Source organism: Podarcis vaucheri (assembly GCF_965113315.1).
Source record: "Podarcis vaucheri genome assembly, chromosome: 3".
In the NCBI taxonomy this organism is placed as follows: Eukaryota; Metazoa; Chordata; class Lepidosauria; order Squamata; family Lacertidae; genus Podarcis; species Podarcis vaucheri.
In genome coordinates, this window is record NC_138761.1 from 96,937,345 (window position 1) to 96,956,566 (window position 19,222).

The window sequence follows — 19,222 nt, forward strand, 5'->3', positions numbered from 1 at the left end:
CAGGATTTAACTATCTTTGTTTCCTGGGCGAGAGAAAGTAAATGTCCACAGTAAATGGGAGCAAATTATTTTGGTGTTCCGGTACTTACAAATTAGCATATGTCTGAATGCCTTGCTTTGTTGGGGCAAATGCTTCAAACTCACAAAATAAGGTGTGAGTATTTGTGATATGCTATTGCTATTTTTGATTACTATAACTTGTGATTCTTAATTACTATGCTAAAAGATCCAGGCATAGCCAAACTTGGCCCTCCAGCTGTTTTGGGACTACAACTCCCATCATCCCTAGCTAACAGGACCAGTGGTCAGGGATGATGGAATTGTAGTCCCCAAACAGCTGGAGGGCCAAGTTTGGCCATGCCTGGATTAGGCGCTATGATTCGTTAACAGAATGGGGTATAATTATATCTGTTAAATGAAGAGAGTAAGGCATTAATGGCTGTCGCTGTCTTCTAGTTTTTTCTTTCGTCCGTCATTGGAAAAGCAACAGGGACACAGTATAACATAATCTAATGGTATTATCCCCTGTATCCATCCAAATCTATTTGGGAACATAAATGTAAGGAATAGTTGTAGTATAGTAACTAGTTGTTGAATTGTAACTAGTTTTAATCTCTGCCATGAACTGAATAGGCTTTGGGCAGTTGTCCACCTCTGCCACGGGGTGTGGGATAATGACGTTGATTCACCCCATAGAGTAGATATAAGGATTATGAGTAGGTAATGCACGTTAAGGTCTTCAAAAACTTGTTACGTGTTACACATCACACAGGTACTAAGTACGGGATTAAACACATTTACTACCTTCTGTGTGCCCTTGTTCCCTTTTGGGATACTCCTTTGATACAATCATTCATCATTTTATTTGTGTGCCACCTTTCCATAGTTGTAAGCCACCTTGAGCATAGTTTTGACATGAAGAAATGTACATAATTACATGCATAAGAAAATTAGTCATCAACAATAAATAAAACACACCAACAGGTGCACAGCCAAACCAAACAGTTTCAACATAAATCATGGTATAGTCTAAAAACAAAGCTGCAAAAAAATAATATCCATAACAGCAGCAGCCCTTCCCCCAACAAAAAACCCCTGAAATAGCACCCCAGTGCAAGAGTCTGTTCAGCAGCCTCAGCTTCTGCAGCTGGAGTCAGTCAGGGCCCTGCGTTCCCAGGCCAGGTGGAAAACGGCCTGTAGATCTTCCAGGACTCACAGCCAAGATGGTATCAAGGAATTGGAGTACCTCAAATTGCCATGAGAACAGGCTAATAGATCCAGGAAAGAACAACAGTAGCTGGGGCTTCTGCCTGTTTGCTTGCTCCAGCAGGGTTGGTAGTACTTGGGCCAAGGTCGGATATGTCTGAGCTACAGAACTGTTAGTTATAGGGTCTCCATTTGGATTGAATAGCTTTGCCCTTCTAATGTAGTATGTCATAATGGTAGGTTAACGTTCATTGTTAGTACCAGTTAGATAAACTGCCGGAATATGTCTGCAGTACAATTCAGATGAAAGCCCTGTAGAGTTCAGTGGAACCTCCAGATAAATGTGTATAGAGTTGCAAGCCTGTTTTTCATTAGTAACTGCCTTTAATCTTCCAGCAGATGGCACTAACATACCAATGATACTGGTGAAGAGGTCTGTCATTCAGCGTTTTAACATTAAATTTAAATTTCATATTTGTCTTCCTGCTTGTTTCCTGTTTGTTTCAGTAGCTTCTCTGTAACTTTTAAACACTGAAATAGGTGAGGGATACTCTGTGTGGCTTGCAGGTTACGCATAGCTACAAACACTAATTCATCTACCTGTAAATGAGAGACAGTTCTTACAATTCCAAGGCCCAGTGCAGGTATATTGCTTGGTACCATGGTTTCCAAATAGAAGCCAAATTCTTGAATGTGAGCTCTTCTTCTGCTTTCCAAATTTCACTCCACTTCCTTCTTTTTACCTATAATTACACATGCAGTAATGCAAATCATTCTTGAAACTAACCAGTTCCACTCCTGGTTTCAACCCCTTGTTTGCAAACTATGGCATGCATAATCTCCAGAGAGCAAGAATATGTGAGAGAGGTTTTTAGTTGCTTCCCACTAGCTACCTTACTGAAGTCTAATCAGCAGGAGCACTGTAAAATACATCTGAAAAAGCTTTTTTTGGGGGTGTCTCAGATGGGCTTGTGCTCCCTGGAAGCTCTATTCTTACAGTGAAAATGTTCTCATGTGATATAGCCCTAAGTGATATAGCCCAAGTGCCCCTGGGTTATATATAGAGTGTCTTAAGTTCTGCAGATAAATGTGCATTGCTCAGTATTTTTACCAGTTCTAATGATAAAATTTGGTGTGTTCTATTAAACAGCATTTTTCTAGGGTAAATAATATAACTTCTGCATTATAACTTTGCTTTAGCAAATGGAACATATTTCTGTCTCTCAGGGTTATTAGTAGGGTTTGAAAAAGTATTTACAGTGTGTTAATAGGAGAAGGCATAAATGATACATGTTTTATTAAAGAAATCTGAGCTGATAAAAAATCAGAATAAGAAATCTTTAGCACCAGTAGTAAAGTTTAAATCCCCCCTCCCATAAAAAGGCTCATTTATTTTTATAGCAATTTGATGACACATCTGCTTGCTTTATTCAGCTGGGGGAAAAAAATGTTGGTTCTTGATGTTTGGTAAAGTTGCTTTTGTTAAATTATTTTCCAAATCGTTCAACTTTTAACAAATGACATTTGATACTAACACTGGAAAGCAATTTCAGCTAATTAAGTAGATCCTTCTATAAACCATCAGAACATTAAGATGACAAACTGTTCATTCAGGATTATTTTAATTGGGACAATTATTGTAATTTTGTTGCAATTATGTGTTGAGCTAAAAGCCTTTGTCTAAATCATTTGAGATTTTTTTGTTAACATATACATAACTGAGAAAAGGGAAATGAAAACTCGAGCATTTTCTGTCTACTTTTCCAGTACCACATTTAGACAAATGATAATTACTCATTCTATAAACTGTATTTGAGATTGAACATTTGTACAAGGTAATTCTTTTTTTAAAAAAAGGTTTCTTCTCCAGTAGGTGGTAGGTTTCTATTTTAGGACAGTTTTAACCAGTTTTGTTTAAGGGAGAGAGGGAGAAATATATGAGGTTCTATTGAGTCTGTATGGAGGGGGGTGCTTTTTAAAGTTGCACTTTCTTGTTAAAATTTATATAACTGGCTTAGCATTGCATCCAAAAGCAGCCACGTTGGTACAGTCCTGACAAGAGTTAGGTACTTTGATTTCAATGGGAAATTTGGGTCTTCTTGCAAGGGCACTGCATTATATACAAACCACGTGTTAGCGTGTGCTTACAATTACTTTTGTAATATGTAACATTTTCCCCTCCCATAGCTTATCCTGACATTTTCTTGCCCCACCTCCCAGTGGCTCATCCAGTCAGCATCCTTTTCTCAAAGTGGGATGACTATGGGAAGGACCTGAGAGCAACAGCACTCTCCTCACTTGTGATTCCAAGCAGCTGGCATTCCCAGGCATACTGCCTGTAAAGTAGATCATAACCATCATGGCTAGTGGCCACTTACAGCCTTGCCCTCCATTAGAGATCATAGCGGTCACAGAATTAATTTGTCTAATCCTCTTTTAAAGCCGTCTGAGTTGGTGGCCATCGTTGGCTCGTGTGGGAGCGGATTTCAGAGTTTAGCTATGCACATAAACATAACAGTTGGTGGGATAGACGCTTTCTGCTGTTGATTGCGCCCATCTGCTGAAAAGGAGTCTGCCTCCAAGGGTCCACATGGACAGAAACAGTGGTCAAAGCTTTAGAAAGGAGGACAGTCCATAGCTCCTTTTTTACCATTTGCCTAGCCAGCTGTACTTCCCACCCCATCCCATGACCTGCTACCGTTAAAAAGGAAATAAACCAGCAGCACACGTGATTTGCCTTCTTCTCTGCAAAATTATATGCCGTGTCTATATTCTGGCACTACCCAGATATTGTTATTTGGATGTGCCTTGTTTTTGTTAGCAAATTCCTTCTTGTGTTCATTGCATTCTCCCCTTCAGCTTGCCTTAAAATATACCCAATTATCTAATTTCCCCTAATTACTTAGTTTGGCTGCCAGAAATGATATGCATATGTTTAGTACACCATTTTACTTTGTCCTTATTTTACATTCTTCATGTGCTTATACATATCTCAGTGGTACGACAAGCCTGATATCAACTGTCTATTTCTGATTTTTTACTTGATTGCTAATTTGCCTCGTTTCTTGTTTAACAAGCTGTAATAGTTGAATTTGCAAATTTTGTTTCAAGATGAGCAGCCTGCACTTCCAAACAACCCATAGCATGAACACACATAAACACACATCAGTCCTCTTTATTGGAGAAGACCCATACTCTCAGACTGCTCTTTACCTTTCTCCCTGTCACTGTACCCTCAGCCTCTCATACTGACCATCTCTTAACTAGCATTCTCAATCCAACCATGCATTTAATCTCTTTCTATTATATTTCCATTATTCCCACCATCTGATTGATCTTTCTATTTTGACCATCTCAACTGTCTATGTAGTAGACAACAGGTTCATATTTATGGAAGGTCTTTCAAACCATCACTGAAGCCTTGTAATAGGTGAACTTACATCCACCATTTGACACTATCTGTATTTATCCGCGCTTCTAAAAATATACACACATGATTTTCTGATTCCAAAACATTCAGAAATTTCTGGTGTTTACTCTCACTCTTGCTAACTTCCTTGTAGCCTTAAAATTCAACTCCCTGAGTAACCCATCTACTTAATACAAGGCAGAGATTACGGATGCAAAAAAAGAAAGAAAGAACAAAACATTCTGTTAATTACCTTGTATAACTGATAAGCGTAGTTTGCTCTGCCTGGCTTCATCCTAATCTTGGTTTGAAGGAGCAGAGGTAGGGTGAATTGCAAAATTTGGAGATAAGAAGAGCAGAAGTTCAAAAGGCAACAATCCCCAGGAAAAAGTGAGTTGGAAAAAATGAAAATGAACAACTCAAATTTGTGTATGCATTGGAAACAAGTTCCACTTGTGTTCAGTGAGGCTTACTGTTGATAGAATTGCTACTGTTGATAAACAGAAGACAAATAACTAAAACAATCTTCATAGTGCATGAGGGTTTGAGTGGTCAAAAAACATAAAAGAGCACCAACAAACTACTGTTAACTCTGTGGCAACTTCCCATCTTCCTGTTCTCAGTTTTAGCACAAAATAATGTGCACATATTGGCCTGGTTGGGTCACTAAAGTTTGGCTTAGTGTGAACATGTGTTTCTGGAGAGCAAATCATGGTCACTTTGTTCCTCCATGGTCCTTTCCACTAATGCATTGAGAGAAACTAAGGTTTATTAGCAGCAGATGTTCCAAAACAAGAATACTGCTGCCTCCATCGCATAATGTGTAGTCTTTGAACTAACTTGGGTTTTAAGGCCATGTAACTTTGCAAAAATTTGTGTGTGTGCGTTTTCCTTTTTTTTTAAGTTGAGAAGCACAGACACATAGATTTGTGGCCCTTCACCAAAAGATTATCATTTACATAAATATCTCTTTCAACATAATAGTTTAATGTATTGAGCTCAGAAGGTTAGAATAGAGATTTCAATCTATAAAACAGCAGTAGGCTATTAGCCTCTGAACAGGAGTATTGTTCATCATATGCAGAACACTGTTCACATTCAGACTTAAGCAGAGCTGGCATTAAAATTCAGCTAATTTGCTTCATGTGACTTCTCAGCTGTGGTTTTTCATCTAAGTCTTCAGCTCCTTTTCTTTTGGAATCTTGTTTTGAAAAAAAACAAAACCAAACCAAAAAACTTTAACTCTTTGTTCTCGTTCTTAACTTTGTTTTGCGGCAATCTCAGTCATGAATATGTGAAAAGCTGCATTTGTTTACAAGTTGTTTATGAATTATTTGAGGGAAGATTTGGATAGGAACATGTTTAAGTTAGTAACGATAGATCTGTTACTAGGTTTGTGATCCTTAGCTAGACAGAAATGCCTGATAAACCTTCTGTCTGAATTTACTTAGGTCTTTATAATGTGGAGTTTCTTTGCTTTCTGCAGAATTTCAAAGAATATTCCAACAACTAAAGATGTCGAACCTCTGCTTGAAATTGATGGGGATATTCGCAACTTTGAAGTATTTTTGTCTTCACGAACTCCAGTCCTTATAGCACGTGATGTAAAAACCTTTCTTCCATGTACAGTGAACCTCGATCCAAAACTCCGAGAAATTATTGCAGGTAAACTGCCATTTGACTATCCAACAGGAAAGCTTTTAATACCAACATCAGTGTAATGAAATGAATAAATAAAATAAATGACTTTTCTAAGAAAGAGATATTTGTGTTATCAGAACGAATAACGTACACAAGGACAGTAACAGAAACACGACAGCACAAATCCCAAGTACATGATCACTATTCAGAATTGAGTATGTTTTACCCTTCTAGTAATGAATGAACAAAGGCCTGCAATTCTTTATAAAAAGCATTGTCCACCTTCTTTGGTCCATATGTAATGTGTCAATTTGGCAAGAACTGCATATTATTGTCGTTAAATCTCCCATTGTTAGTGTTCAAACTGCTAGTCTCCAGAATTTAGCATATAAAAACCTAGCAGTTCTTATAATGCAGGAGATACACTGCAACAGAGGAATTAAGAGTTATTTTATGTAGGTATTTCCTGTTGAGAAAACCAGAATACACATATGTATTCTGTAGTGCTGAATATTGTTTCTGTAAGGGCTGCTTTACAAGCTCTCGTATGTTGTGCTTTCAGGCAGCTAGAGAAATAGACTGGAAATGGTTGGGTTCCCCCCTTCCAGTGTAACATAATTGTTGTATGTTAGCATATAACACATGCATACGTACAGTGGTTTTTTCTGGGGGGACGCAGGGATACACATACCCCTAAACATTTTGTGAATCTTTGTACTTTTGCCCATTTACTGTATTTATTTTTCCCGATTTGAACTATAAAATGGTGATTTTCTTGGGTCAAAATCAGAGTACCCCGAAACATATTTTTTTTTTTAAGAAAAAAAGCACTGCATACATATACAGTATGTACATAATGTATAACATCTTGAAAGGCAGCTCTCCCTTTGGAGGCAGTGTATTCTGCATCAATATAAGCCTTTCCTCTTGACCCAGATAGGCAAGAATAAACATGGAAGTCTGGAGAGAGGAGGCTCGCTCCCAGTTTCTTTTGAGGGAGGTCTTTTTTGCTTCTCCTTCTAAAGCCACACTCACTTTTATTTTCTGCCCCCTCCAGGGTGTTGGGAATATTATTATTTTTTAAGTGAGAGCCAGGAGGGCATTGGGTCCTCTTATATCCTACTGGACTTGGGGACAGGACTGCCATATAGGTGATTCCTGAAAAGGCCTGCTCTAACTCTGACTTGTTAACCCAGGGCCTTGCAGAGCTGTTCTGATGAGAAGTGCTCTTTGAGAATGACTAGTATCTCCTGAGAGCCAGCGCAGGATGCATGAAAGCAACTGTGTGCTTAGCAGCCCAGCATGAATGGTTTTGTGTCCTTTTCTATTTGGTCGGAAGGGTTCTTCAAGAATGAGTTGGTTTTCTTTGTGACGAGACAGGAGACAAACCTGTGCCACAGTACCTCACTGTAGTGAGGTCAGTTTTCCTCCCTCTCTGCTCCACTGAAGGCCCAATTCTTTCCACTGAAGCATTTTCAATGTTCCCAGGATGAATTCCGCCTTTCACAAGTCTCAAGAATTCATTCCTCCCTTAATGCATTCAACTTACATGCTCTAAGTAGACAAAGTGACAAGCCTTAGATATGTGTAGGACCCTAAATTATAGGACAGAATACAGTCATACCTTGGACGCTGAATGCCTTTAAACTCGAACGTTTTGACTCCCAAACGATCGAAAACCTGAAGTGATTGTTATGTTTTTCGGAAGCCAAACTTCTGTCGAGACTTCCGATTGGTTACAGGGAGGTCCTGCAGCCAATTGGAAACTGTGACTTGGTTCTCGAACCATTTTGGGAGTTGAATCCCAGAACGGATTAAATTCGAGAAGCAAGATATGACTGTTCATCATGCAAAGCAGTCCATCATGGGGTGGGAAGTGTTCGTTGCAATGGTCATTTCCATTCCAGCAATCTTTTCCTCTTAATGAGTCTGTGCACCAGAAGAAATTGGACCCATCTGGTGTGATGGGCAGCAGGTTTTGTGGACATCCTCCCATTGTTGTTAACATTCAGGAGTTTTTCAGAACATGGCACTTGACACCGTGGTATGGTGGTCTTAATCAGTGTCTCCACCCAATTCAGTTGCTGCATTTTCCATTTTTTGTCTTCTGTCCCTTCAGAATATGAGGAAAAGAGGAAAAAGCTGGAAGGCTGTCACTTGCCTTTATATTTATAATATCATTTAAGAGCCTTGGCTGTGTGTGTGTGTGTGTGTGTGTGTGTGTGTGAGAGAGAGAGAGAGAGAGAGAGAGAGAGAAACAGACAGTAACAGACAGAAAGACAGAGAGAGAGGGAACTTGGAGTGGAGGTGGAATGAAGCCAAGCATCAGGAAAAAAACATCTCAGTGAGTGAGTCTATTTATTATTATTATTATTTATAATAGAGGACAATGCAGTGGGTGAAGGGAGCTGAGGGGAGGGGGTGCTTAGCATCACCAGTGTCTCCCCTTAGCATTTTCCCTTCTTCCATATGTTTGTTAGCTGCAGCAGCAAAAGAAGGGAGCAAGAGGTAATGTGAAACTGCTCCTTTAGTCTGCTTCCTGTTGGGACCGGGTAGGGAGATTGGACAAATGTCTCATCCACCCCCCCCCCTACTTTCCTTACTCTTTTTTGAGGTTTGGTTGCCCCCCTCCTTATAGAAGTAGTGTGGAGACGCACCACTTTCTTGAAGGTCCTTCATTCATAATTCTTGCAAGGTAATTTGAAAGGAGCAGAACCAGTAGAATGGGTCCAGTTACAGATAGGTAGCCGTGTTGGTCTGCCATAGTCAAAATAAAAAAATTCCTTCCAGTAGCACCTTAAAGACCAACTAAGTTAGTTCTTGGTATGAGCTTTCGTGTGCATGCACACTTCTTCAGATACCATAGGGCGTGTCTACCACTGGCTGTATCTACCATTTGCTGCCCTGTCTTCTGCCAGGACCAATAGGGACCAGCTGCCACTAATCCTTGCTGTTTTCATTGCTCTCCATAATGGAGCATTATTCGTATATAACAGGGGTTCGAGGAAGCGGGGGTCAGCTCTTAATTTTTTTAAATATTTTTTTGAGATTCTGCGTTCTCAGTGTTGAACTACGACGTCTGGAGAAAGAAAGGAAAACCCTTGTTCTGTCAAGACCTTCCAAGTTTTTGTTTCTGCCTCTGGTTCTGGGAGAGAGAGAGACTGATCTTAATGCTGAATCCACTTCTGTCTCCAGAGAGGGAACAGAATGTGCAACAATTTGCCAGGAAGCTCAAATTGTGTCCTTTGTTTTGATTTTTAGGTTATACGTTATTGGCAATGCTTGCTGATTACTTTTACAAATTAAATATTTCAGATGTCCGTGCTGCAAGAGACCAAATTAACATTGGAGCAATCCCATATCCCACGTTACCTTTGCAAGAGGCAGCTCCTAGAGCATCGTCGGTGTTTAGCCAGCCTTCCTCAGCCTGCTCTTCAACACACTCCTTTAACGGGCCTTTTAATGCAGGAGTCGTATCTCCACAGCCTCACAGCAGCTACTACAGCGGCATGACTGGACCTCAGCATCCATTCTATAATAGAGTAAGAAAGAAAGCTGCTTTTGAAAATTGACGCATGATGATGATGATGATGATGATTTTCCTGGTATAATAAATACTTTGTTTAAAATGCCACACTTCTTCAGCAGAAAACTGATGAAAACCATAGCCTTTTTATTCATAAGTACACAGCAAATCTCAACCATGGGGCTAAGTTTCTGAAGGAATGCACTTTTGGTTCGAATGATGCAACAGTGATGGAATATTTTGGAATGTGTTCAGAATTTTTTAAAAAAGATTTTGTCTCTTTTAGTGTGCTGGTTTTGAACATGCACGTTTGAACAACACTATCGGTAGCTATAAATCTTTACGCAGTTGCAGGAAGTAGACAAATGGAAGAAAGATTAGGCTCCATGGTTTTGGTAACTGCATAGAAGGAAGGTTGTTTATAGGGTCGCTCATAGGTTAAAGCGGCTTCCCGAACCTGATGCCCTCCAAATGTTGTTGGACTCGCAACGCCCTTCATCCCTGACCATGGGCCATGCTAGCTGGTTTTGATCAGAATTGGATTCCAACAGCATGTAAAGGGCATAATGTTGGCTGCTTAGAATGTGCAAAGCCCACTTACAAGTATGGAGTTATGGCACGTGTTGAACTAGTCTTCTCAATGGTTTACCAGGTTGCCAAGTGCTATACAAACCAATTTCTGAAAAGTGTGTTTTGCAATCTGGATGCGTATAGAATAGTTCATCAGCCTAGTAGGGGTGACCATATTTTGGCTTGAAATGAGATGCAAACGAGCCTTTTGCCTGCACACACAGCCTTTTTGTTCTTTGCAGCGTGAGCAATCAGACCATGAATCATGTAGCTCAAACCAGGAAACTGTGCTTGCTAGCTTAGCTTTGGGAAAAGCCATTATAGTAAACCAGCCTCAAACACTGGTGAATAGTCTGGGAACTTTGGCTAACTAGAGGGCTCTTTTTTTAAAGAGTGAAAGGTTTGTATGTGCAAGCAAAATATTTGTTGCGTGGCGATTCCCGCCCCCTCCCACGGATGGAATAAATAAAGACACCGGACACCAGAACTTAGGTTAATGGGCGAAAATGGCCACAACTTTATTGATTACAGGTAAGAGTGGTATTGGCTTTAGGCATTGGCCCTAACAGACTATTCGGTCTAACCGGGAAGGGTTAAGCACCAGCAGGGGGAGCCCCCGAGAGGCACATCCCTAGGCGCCCCCCAAGGGGCTACCGCTCGGGAGCGCGCTTTAGGCCCTAGCCTCTGTAGGTTTTGGACGAGGCGACACCCCCCGGAGTCCTTTAACGAACTACCCTTCAAGATTTGGGGGAGGTGATGGCGCTACTCCCCCCAACTTCATTTGCATAACAGTACCCCTGCCAATGCCTACCACCAAAACCGAGGAGTTGTGACGTTTTGCTACGAGGTAGGCGAAAAAACCAAGTGGCTTCAAAATACAGCCAATTAGCCAAATGGAAAAACTCCTACCAGGCCCCTTGCGGCGACCAGCCGAAGCCCATAGCAAAGTCCGAATGCAAACCTAGAGGGCGGGTGGGTGGGAAAAACCGCAGCTGCTGTAAGGAAAGAAAAGGGGTGAGCCAGGGCTTCCCTGACCTTAAGTGCCCTATTGTAAGCCCGCCCCTAGCACCAGCCGATTGGCCAGTGCTGTTGGATAATGAATAATAATCAGACTGGGGAATCCCTGAATCCCACGGGGCTGGTGCCAGCCCCGCGAGAATGTAGTCCGGGGCATGAGCCCGCAACCCCCCCCCTCTTATCTCTGCTTATTAAGCTAATATGTGATCATCCAAACATGGGGATTGCGTTCAAACCCTGCAAAAACCTGTTTGTGTTGACTTCATCACACAATCTGGATTAAGACTGCAACTTTATAGCCAGTTATCTCTGCAAGTAAGTCTCATTGAACTCACATATGTGTAGACATGTGTAGGATTGTTCTGTAAATGTTGGGCTTAAAGCCTTCAGATGTAGACCCGGATACATGCATAGTCATGAATTGGCCAGTCACCAAGTTTTTTAATATTAGAGGTCTCCATCACAAGGTATTTTTCAAGTTACACCTGACAAGGTTTGAGAAGCAGTCTGAATTCTAAAATTGATGAAAATTGAATAACACAAATTGTCTCTTGAATTCACCCGTGGAACACTTCCTAGATACTTAAGCCATAGTCCTCAAATCACATTTATTCCCGTGAGATTATTCAAGTATTAGAATGGAATTAAACTGTCTAATTTTAGTATTTGCTCTAAATTGTATCATTTAATTGCTTTTGGAAGGTGTATAGATGTTTTCATAATTCATTATAAAAATGTTCCATTGTCCTGCTGTTTGTGTCTCGTTGAACTAAATTGGAAATCTCTCATTGGCTTCAAGTTGGGTATGTAACTACCTAATTATTTCACCTTTGATAATATTCAAAATAGGATTGTTAAAAATTACCTCAAGAAGTAAATTTTGTGTGTGTGTGTGTGTGTTTTACTTTTATGTTTTACATTCTTAAATAAGTTGTATTTGTTGAATTAAGTTTTCTTTTGGTTTTTGTAATGGTCCCTTTTTGTTGCATGTTTTTTTCCATAGCCATTCTTTGCCCCATATGTTTACATGCCAAGGTATTATCCTGGCAGTTCTCATCTCATCTCACGTCCATCACTAAAAACGAGTATGTCCAGGGAACAGAGCAGTGGTCTAGTAAGTATCTCAAACAGTACGTGAACATGCTAACTTACAAAATAAGATTAGTCAATAATTCAGCAGTAGATGTTTAATGTGAGCACATAAATGCACAAGCAATTTTTAAAAAATATATTTTATAAAAATTAAAGCCAAGGTTAACTTAAGATTGTAAAATGTGTTTTTTTCAAACTTTTTAACAAGTTTATATACATAGAAATTTTGAACTCTAGTATTAAGAGTAATATGTAAGAGTCTTACAGAATATTTTTATAGAGTGAAAATATAGAGGTTCTGTTTATAGTATGTAATAAGTGTAGTTAACTTATTGTGAATTTAGGTGTCGTTTTGCTTAAGCCACTTATAGACTACAGAAAGATAATGGTTGTACCCAACACTGCTGTTCTGCTTGCACAACAGAATTTTATTTCCCCTCCCTTCCATCTGCAGCTGCCTACACGCTCTCAGAATTTGCTCCAGAGGGTTGGGGGACCCCCAGAAGCAGATTTTGGGGAGAAGGAGAGGAAGGGGAAGTCATGTTGTGGGAGCAGGCCTCCTTTTGTACAGTGTTGGATACAACCTAAAGGTTCTTTTTTGTTTAGATTTAAGAAAACAGCAAACCATAATGACAAAGGGGAAGCTGTGGATTAAAAATGTGTATGTTAACATTCAGATATAAAACAAAATACGTTTTGTTTTTAGTTTGGGCAAGTTCTAGAATTTGAATTTTCCTTCCGCATATAAATTGAACTTTTAACCACATTTGTGAAATGGTGCCATAATTCCATAAATTAAAAATTTCTTAACAGGAAATCACATTGTACTATGTTCTTTAAATAGGAAGTATTAAGAAAACTATTAGGCTACTTCAGCTGTGGAATATAGGTGCCTTTCGGGTAAAGCTGTGCGGAGTTTGAAAAATGTTATTGTAAACATCTTCAAAACCTAGTAGTAGGTAGTTCTAGCCTGTGGACCACTAGTGACCTGCAAAGACTTCTAATCTGAAAGGGTGTTTCTTCCCAGTTCCCGGGAATGACTGATCTACTGCTGAGTCATCACAGGCACTCAGTTCGGATGTAATGCTTGGCCAGAACATGAATGAGCCTTGCGTTCACATGCCTCTTCCTCTTTTGCTTCATTTCAAGTTCTGATTTGTGGACAAACGATGCTCCACACAAGTCATTCTTTGCCTAGCAGTGATGTGTAATGGCAAACAATGGCTTCCTGCTAACCCGGAAGTAATGTAGGGAATTGAAGCATGCAAAGGGAAGAGTAGAGGGGTGCAAACTGTTCCTGATGGAGTGCTGGGAACCAACTCACAGTGGCCACGCATGGTTCTTTTTCACAGGTCCGGGGAAAAAGCCTTGTCGAGCCACATCATGTTCTTGCAAGTCTTAACGTTCCTCACCCCTTAAAAACCGTAAACCAGTTCTTTTGCAGAATGATATATTCTTTTCATCCATTGTTCCTTCATACTTTTGTTGCATGCTTAACCGTTTTGTCCAAATCGTAATAATTTGTTGTTGTTGTTAGGATGTTATCAAGGAGGATGCTGCTGAGTGGCTTCCTTCACCCACAGACCCCTCAATGGTAAATGAGTAGTCATGTGGTGTGGATCCTTAGCATCTCATTGCTTCTTCAACAGTAATGAGTCTGCTTGAATGACCATGGCAGTTCACTAACACTGCATTGGTGGCTTGATGAGCAAATAGAATAGATGAAGACTAATGAACATAGTTTGTGAATGAGTACAAGAGTACGAGCTAATATTCTACTTATAATGCATATTGTATTTGCCTTTCCCTCGCTAGCCTTCTGTAGTCTGTGGAGGACAGTGTTTTCAGTAGAGTACAATGTGTTCTGTCTTCATTAGCAGTATTGCCCTGGCTAGTAGAAGGGAATTAGGCTATTAGCTGTTCACTTACATAAAAGTGACTGGTTGATGCCTTCTCTAAGTGTTTTAGCCGAATAATTTATACCTGCCCTTTCTTGGTTATGTCAGGGCATAAAGCTGCTGCAGTCGACAAGACATAAAGCTGGTCATAAGACAGTTGTCATGAGAATGGAAGGTGTCTTGAGCCTTAGGAATAGGCAGGCTTTGCATTTTACATTCTATCATAGTTGTTCCTGCCATACAAATATATCCATAGATTAGCATTAAACTCGGATCTTACTTCCAAAACCTCTAACTCTTAACTCTATTTTAAAGTTGTTGATTTGAACTTGGATGGTAACCCTTCTCTCAATGGCTTTATCCTGTTTTTCTGCAACAGCTTTCGGTTGTATGATTTTTGTTTTCTGATCATAGTCTAAATACTCATGCAGGATAAACTCAGTCTCTCCCACCTTCTTCCAGATACTTTAGAGAAAAAGATGAGGATTCCATCAAAATTCACCCCTCACCCTGCATCACTTCTACCATGGTTATAGCTTGTGGTAGTGCAGACCAGTGTTTCTCAACCTTGGGCCTCCAGCTTTTTGGACTACAACTCCCATCATCCCTAGCTAGCAAGACCAGTGGTCAGGGATGATGGCAATTGTAGTCCAAAAACAGCTGGAGACTCAAGGTTGGGAAACACTGGTGTAGACTAATCACCTGCATAATGGGTATGGTCCAGCAAAATGACCTAGCATGCCTCTTCTCCCTTCACACCTGTTGTTCAGTGCAGCAGATTCCTTCCTTCTCTTGTTGCCACCACATTGGCCATTACTGGTGCAAGTCTTGAGTGAGACAAGTCCATGGATAATAAAGATAAAAGTTGGAATGATTATGTTATGTTATGGATTTGGGAATCCAGCCTAACATACCGGTATGTTTGAGTACAATGATAATCATTCTCAGGGAAGGGTACATAAAGAAGCATTCATATAAAGAGATAGGAATATATATAGTTTTGAGTAGTAGCACAGAGGCTGTTTTTCTCCTGTTCAATCTGATATAAGATGGTTTACCCCCCATAGATAGTAGGTTCCCTTTTTATAACAGCTTTATGATACCGATAAAATACACTTTCTTTCCCTTGCTATCTTTATTCACAAGTGCATTTGAATTAATTAAAAGGTGCTTACTTGATTGTATAGTAAGATTTTAATTATTTCCTAGTGATTATTTGAGAAAATATGAGTGACCTCAAACTCACAGTAGTCTGAAGTTTGAAGAAGGTATCAGTTTTGCTCAAATGTTTTAAAATGTTTGTCTCATCAAAATTCTAAGTTCTTTTTTTACATTCTCCGAGGCAGTCTCTGCAATAAGTGTTATAAAAACTTGATAGATTACAAGGTGATTGTACCAGTAGAATGGACAAAATTGGTTTTATTAAACATAATACCTTTACATTTTGCTATTTAGAAAAGACCAAAACAAGGTAGAAGGGAAGCATTACCAAAAGAAGCTAGCATTAATAAATGATGTGAAAATGAGGGATTTAGTTTGCATTAAAAATTGAGCGTCGTACATGTTGAAGCATGGTACAGGCATGATTCTAGTATTTCACCCCAATGACACTATGCATTTAATAATAATAAATCCTGCTATGGGTTCTGCAGAACTGTTTAACATAACTGACTAAGTCACACTGAAGTAACTGCTTTCAGTGGGACTCTTGCTGGATTCTTCTCAGTGAAAGAGATTGGTACTATACCCATGGCCCTGAACTGAGTATACAACTAGGTCTTGTTATCAGCAGTAAAAGCAAGGAACCTCCAGCACTGGTCGTTGCAATAAGAGTAAAAACCTAGCTACACCTGGAGGAAACATTTGCTGGATTACAATCCCTGTTTGCAATAAATCAGGTATTTTATTTGTATAAATATGAAGGTTGGAATTGAATTCATGTTTTGCTCAGAATAGACCTGTTGAAAACAATGGCCTTAACTTCGTCATGTTTGTTAATCTAAGTGGGTTTACTCTTGAGTAAAACACAGTTGAACAAGGACAGTACTCACTGTGCATAATGGGTCTTCACCTTACTTTCCTCCTCTCTCCAAACCTCAGAATGCCCTCAAAATCTGTTCCAGAGAGTTGGGGTACCTTCCAGAGCAGATTTTTCAGGCACATGAAGGCTGTAGAGGGGAGGAGGGGAAGGCGACTCCTGTTGTGTGAACGGAAGTCTGTGCAGGCAAAATTGGATACCATTTTGAACCTGGAAGCCCTGAGTTTTCATGATATTTTTTACACAGTCTTCTGTGCCTTAATAGCCCTCCGTAGCAGGGGTGGCAAAGCTGTGACCCTGCAGATGTCGTTGGTCTCCCATCTCCCATCAGCCCCAGCCAGCAAGGAATGATGGGAGTTGGAGTCCAATAGCAATGGGAGAGCCAAAGTTTGGCTGCCCTTGCTTTGCAGGAATTTCACCGCAGATCAAAAGTGTAACGAGCTGCAGAGGTGCGTCAAAAGTTCTCCAGTGCATACCATGTTGTTAAACAATTGCTCTAAGTGTTTCTGAGGGCCTGAGACTGCACTGTGGGGTTTGATCAATGATGCCATATCAGAAACTGCTTTTGAAAGCCCAACATCGGTTGCAATGCAACATGGAATTATTGGAGAAACACAGGCACAGAATCCCCATGGGTGTGAGAACAGTTCTTTGGATCTTGTCTAGCATGTGTTAATCAGGAGGTAGTCCACTTTTAAAAGAAATCCCAGCTGTTTATCCTCCATCACTTTGACGAAGAAATCTTAATAACCATACTAGCTCATTCTTTAATGGCATTTTTTTCATGTTTCATGTTAAGCTGTGTCACTTTTTTTGTCCTTTTTCTTAAAGCAGTGTAAAACTGGGTTAAACAGACAGAGACAGGTACAGCAACTTTCTGCAAACTGTTCACTTATTTTTGTATTCTCATTGTAGATTGTCCATACTAGCACTTCATGCTGGCTGACTTATGCACTAATGCACTTTTCAAGTCTTGAGGATTGCTTTGACATCTGCTTTTTGGATTTTGCATGGCAGATATTTAGTAGAATTAATGTTCTTTCCACATCTATAATGAAAGAGACTACCACTGGGGGAAAATATGTCTGTTTTAAGTACAGTTCCAATTCACTTATGACAAATATCACTAAAAGCACCTGCACTGCTTATTATTTAAATACTGCTTTTTTTATAGGAAGCATTCCAGATTAAACTGAATCTCTGTCATATGATTCATGCATTGACATCAGTAATCTATGTATTTTTGTAAGAAAAATCTTCCCTAAAATAGCTTACAATGCATGCTGAAATGACTATTTGCCACTGAAATACAGCATCAGTAATTACTACATTTTGTATTTTAGCAATTTTCTGCTTTCCTTCCTGCTTCATACATAGTTCAGATACTGAGTTTGGTAACTGGATAGTTGGAATCGTAACTGAATTCTAAACATGTTAGGAAAGCCCACTAAAACTGTATATAGAATTTATATAATATAGATAAAACTAATGCATTTAGGCGTTATTTTTAATATTGTTTGAATTACTGAGTTGAGTAGGAAGTGATCTATAACATTCTACTTCAGTTTTTATGGACTATTTTATTCATTATCTTTATGCCTTATTAAAATTGTGACTTCTGTTAAGAAAACGTTATCAGAGCCACTTGTCGAATGTGAATATGGGCTATACAATGAGACTTATGACTACCACTGCTACATATTGACCAAGGAAGATGGAAATCCCTAGTTATCCATCTCCATGCAGCCATAGTCTGTGTGTATGTGTATGTGTATGTATGTATATGTACACACACACACGCACACACACGCACCTGTCCCATGCAATGCTGAGGTGGTTGGGAAGGGAGGAATTTTCCTGTTCCAGCAGACTTTTTTGCACACTGAAACTGGGACGCCCTCCCCCATAATAGCAGGTACACACTCTTCCCCCCTGCATCTGATCACAATAGAATAGATCTTGAGAAATGTATGGTCTCATTGACCATTTTGGGATCACTTAAAGAAAAATAATTACTACTTTGTCAATGTTATATTGATTAGTAATGTGTGTTAAGCTGTGAAGCCAGTCTTGTGAAGGAATATTTCAAAAAACTTGTACAGAGGATTATATATTTTTTTCAAATTACATCCATCTCTTAGTGGCCACACTCGGGTGTAATGATAACCTAAAGAACCTTGGTTTAATAAACTGTATAGTGCCTGGCGATGCCCACTTTGTTCTTCCCTTTGCATGAGTGGATATACGAACCACAGAGAGGATTAGAATGGCATCCAAACATGGGATCATTGTTTTCTTTCTTTCTCCCTAGCAAGTCAGGATTAAGAAGCAGACAACCAACCTTGGTTAAAGACTGTCCATCAATCCTGGCACCAACATGCCGGTTGTGCACAGTGTGGTTTATTAAGCCAACGTCTTTGCTCATTTTAACATGCAACACAGCCACTGATCACTATTTTTTTTTTACGCCAACTGTCTTTTAAGATTACAGTTTTGGGTGGTATCCTGGTGTACAGGTTATACAGAAATGAGGCATAGATTTAGCATCTGAGAATCTTTTTTGTTTTGTTTTATGGTAGCACATTTTTTGTTAGTAGTGGGCCTGACTCAAGCACTCAAGGAAACCTTTTCAAGACTGCATTAAGCAATCAGAAATAATAATAATAATAATAATAATAATAATAATAATAATAATATGCTTAATTTTATTTCCACCTTGCACCAGACAGGTTGCAGTCTGCTTTCCAGACATTTTCTGAATACTGTAATGTATCGGTTGTCACAGTTTGGCTTTCAGTTGCTTTGACAAGTCCTTAGTTGAATCT

General features: G+C 39.6%; 1 protein-coding gene across 10 annotated transcripts in view; it reads left to right on the forward strand.

Moving 5' to 3' along the window:
* KIDINS220 (kinase D interacting substrate 220) overlaps window positions 1–19,222 on the forward strand; it is a 61,312-nt gene that overhangs the window by 31,311 nt on the left and 10,779 nt on the right. For 4 of the 10 annotated variants that reach the window (XM_082215386.1, XM_082215394.1, XM_082215385.1 and 1 more), the window contains exons 23-27: window positions 6,102–6,280; window positions 9,572–9,798; window positions 12,373–12,483; window positions 13,999–14,055; window positions 17,229–17,261. In XM_082215386.1, coding sequence (XP_082071512.1) covers window positions 6,102–6,280; window positions 9,572–9,798; window positions 12,373–12,483; window positions 13,999–14,055; window positions 17,229–17,261 — 607 coding nt within the window. The remainder of the gene's footprint in view (window positions 1–6,101; window positions 6,281–9,571; window positions 9,799–12,372; window positions 12,484–13,998; window positions 14,056–17,228; window positions 17,262–19,222) is intronic. The other 6 variants (XM_082215388.1, XM_082215389.1, XM_082215390.1 and 3 more) reach the window with 6 other exon arrangements.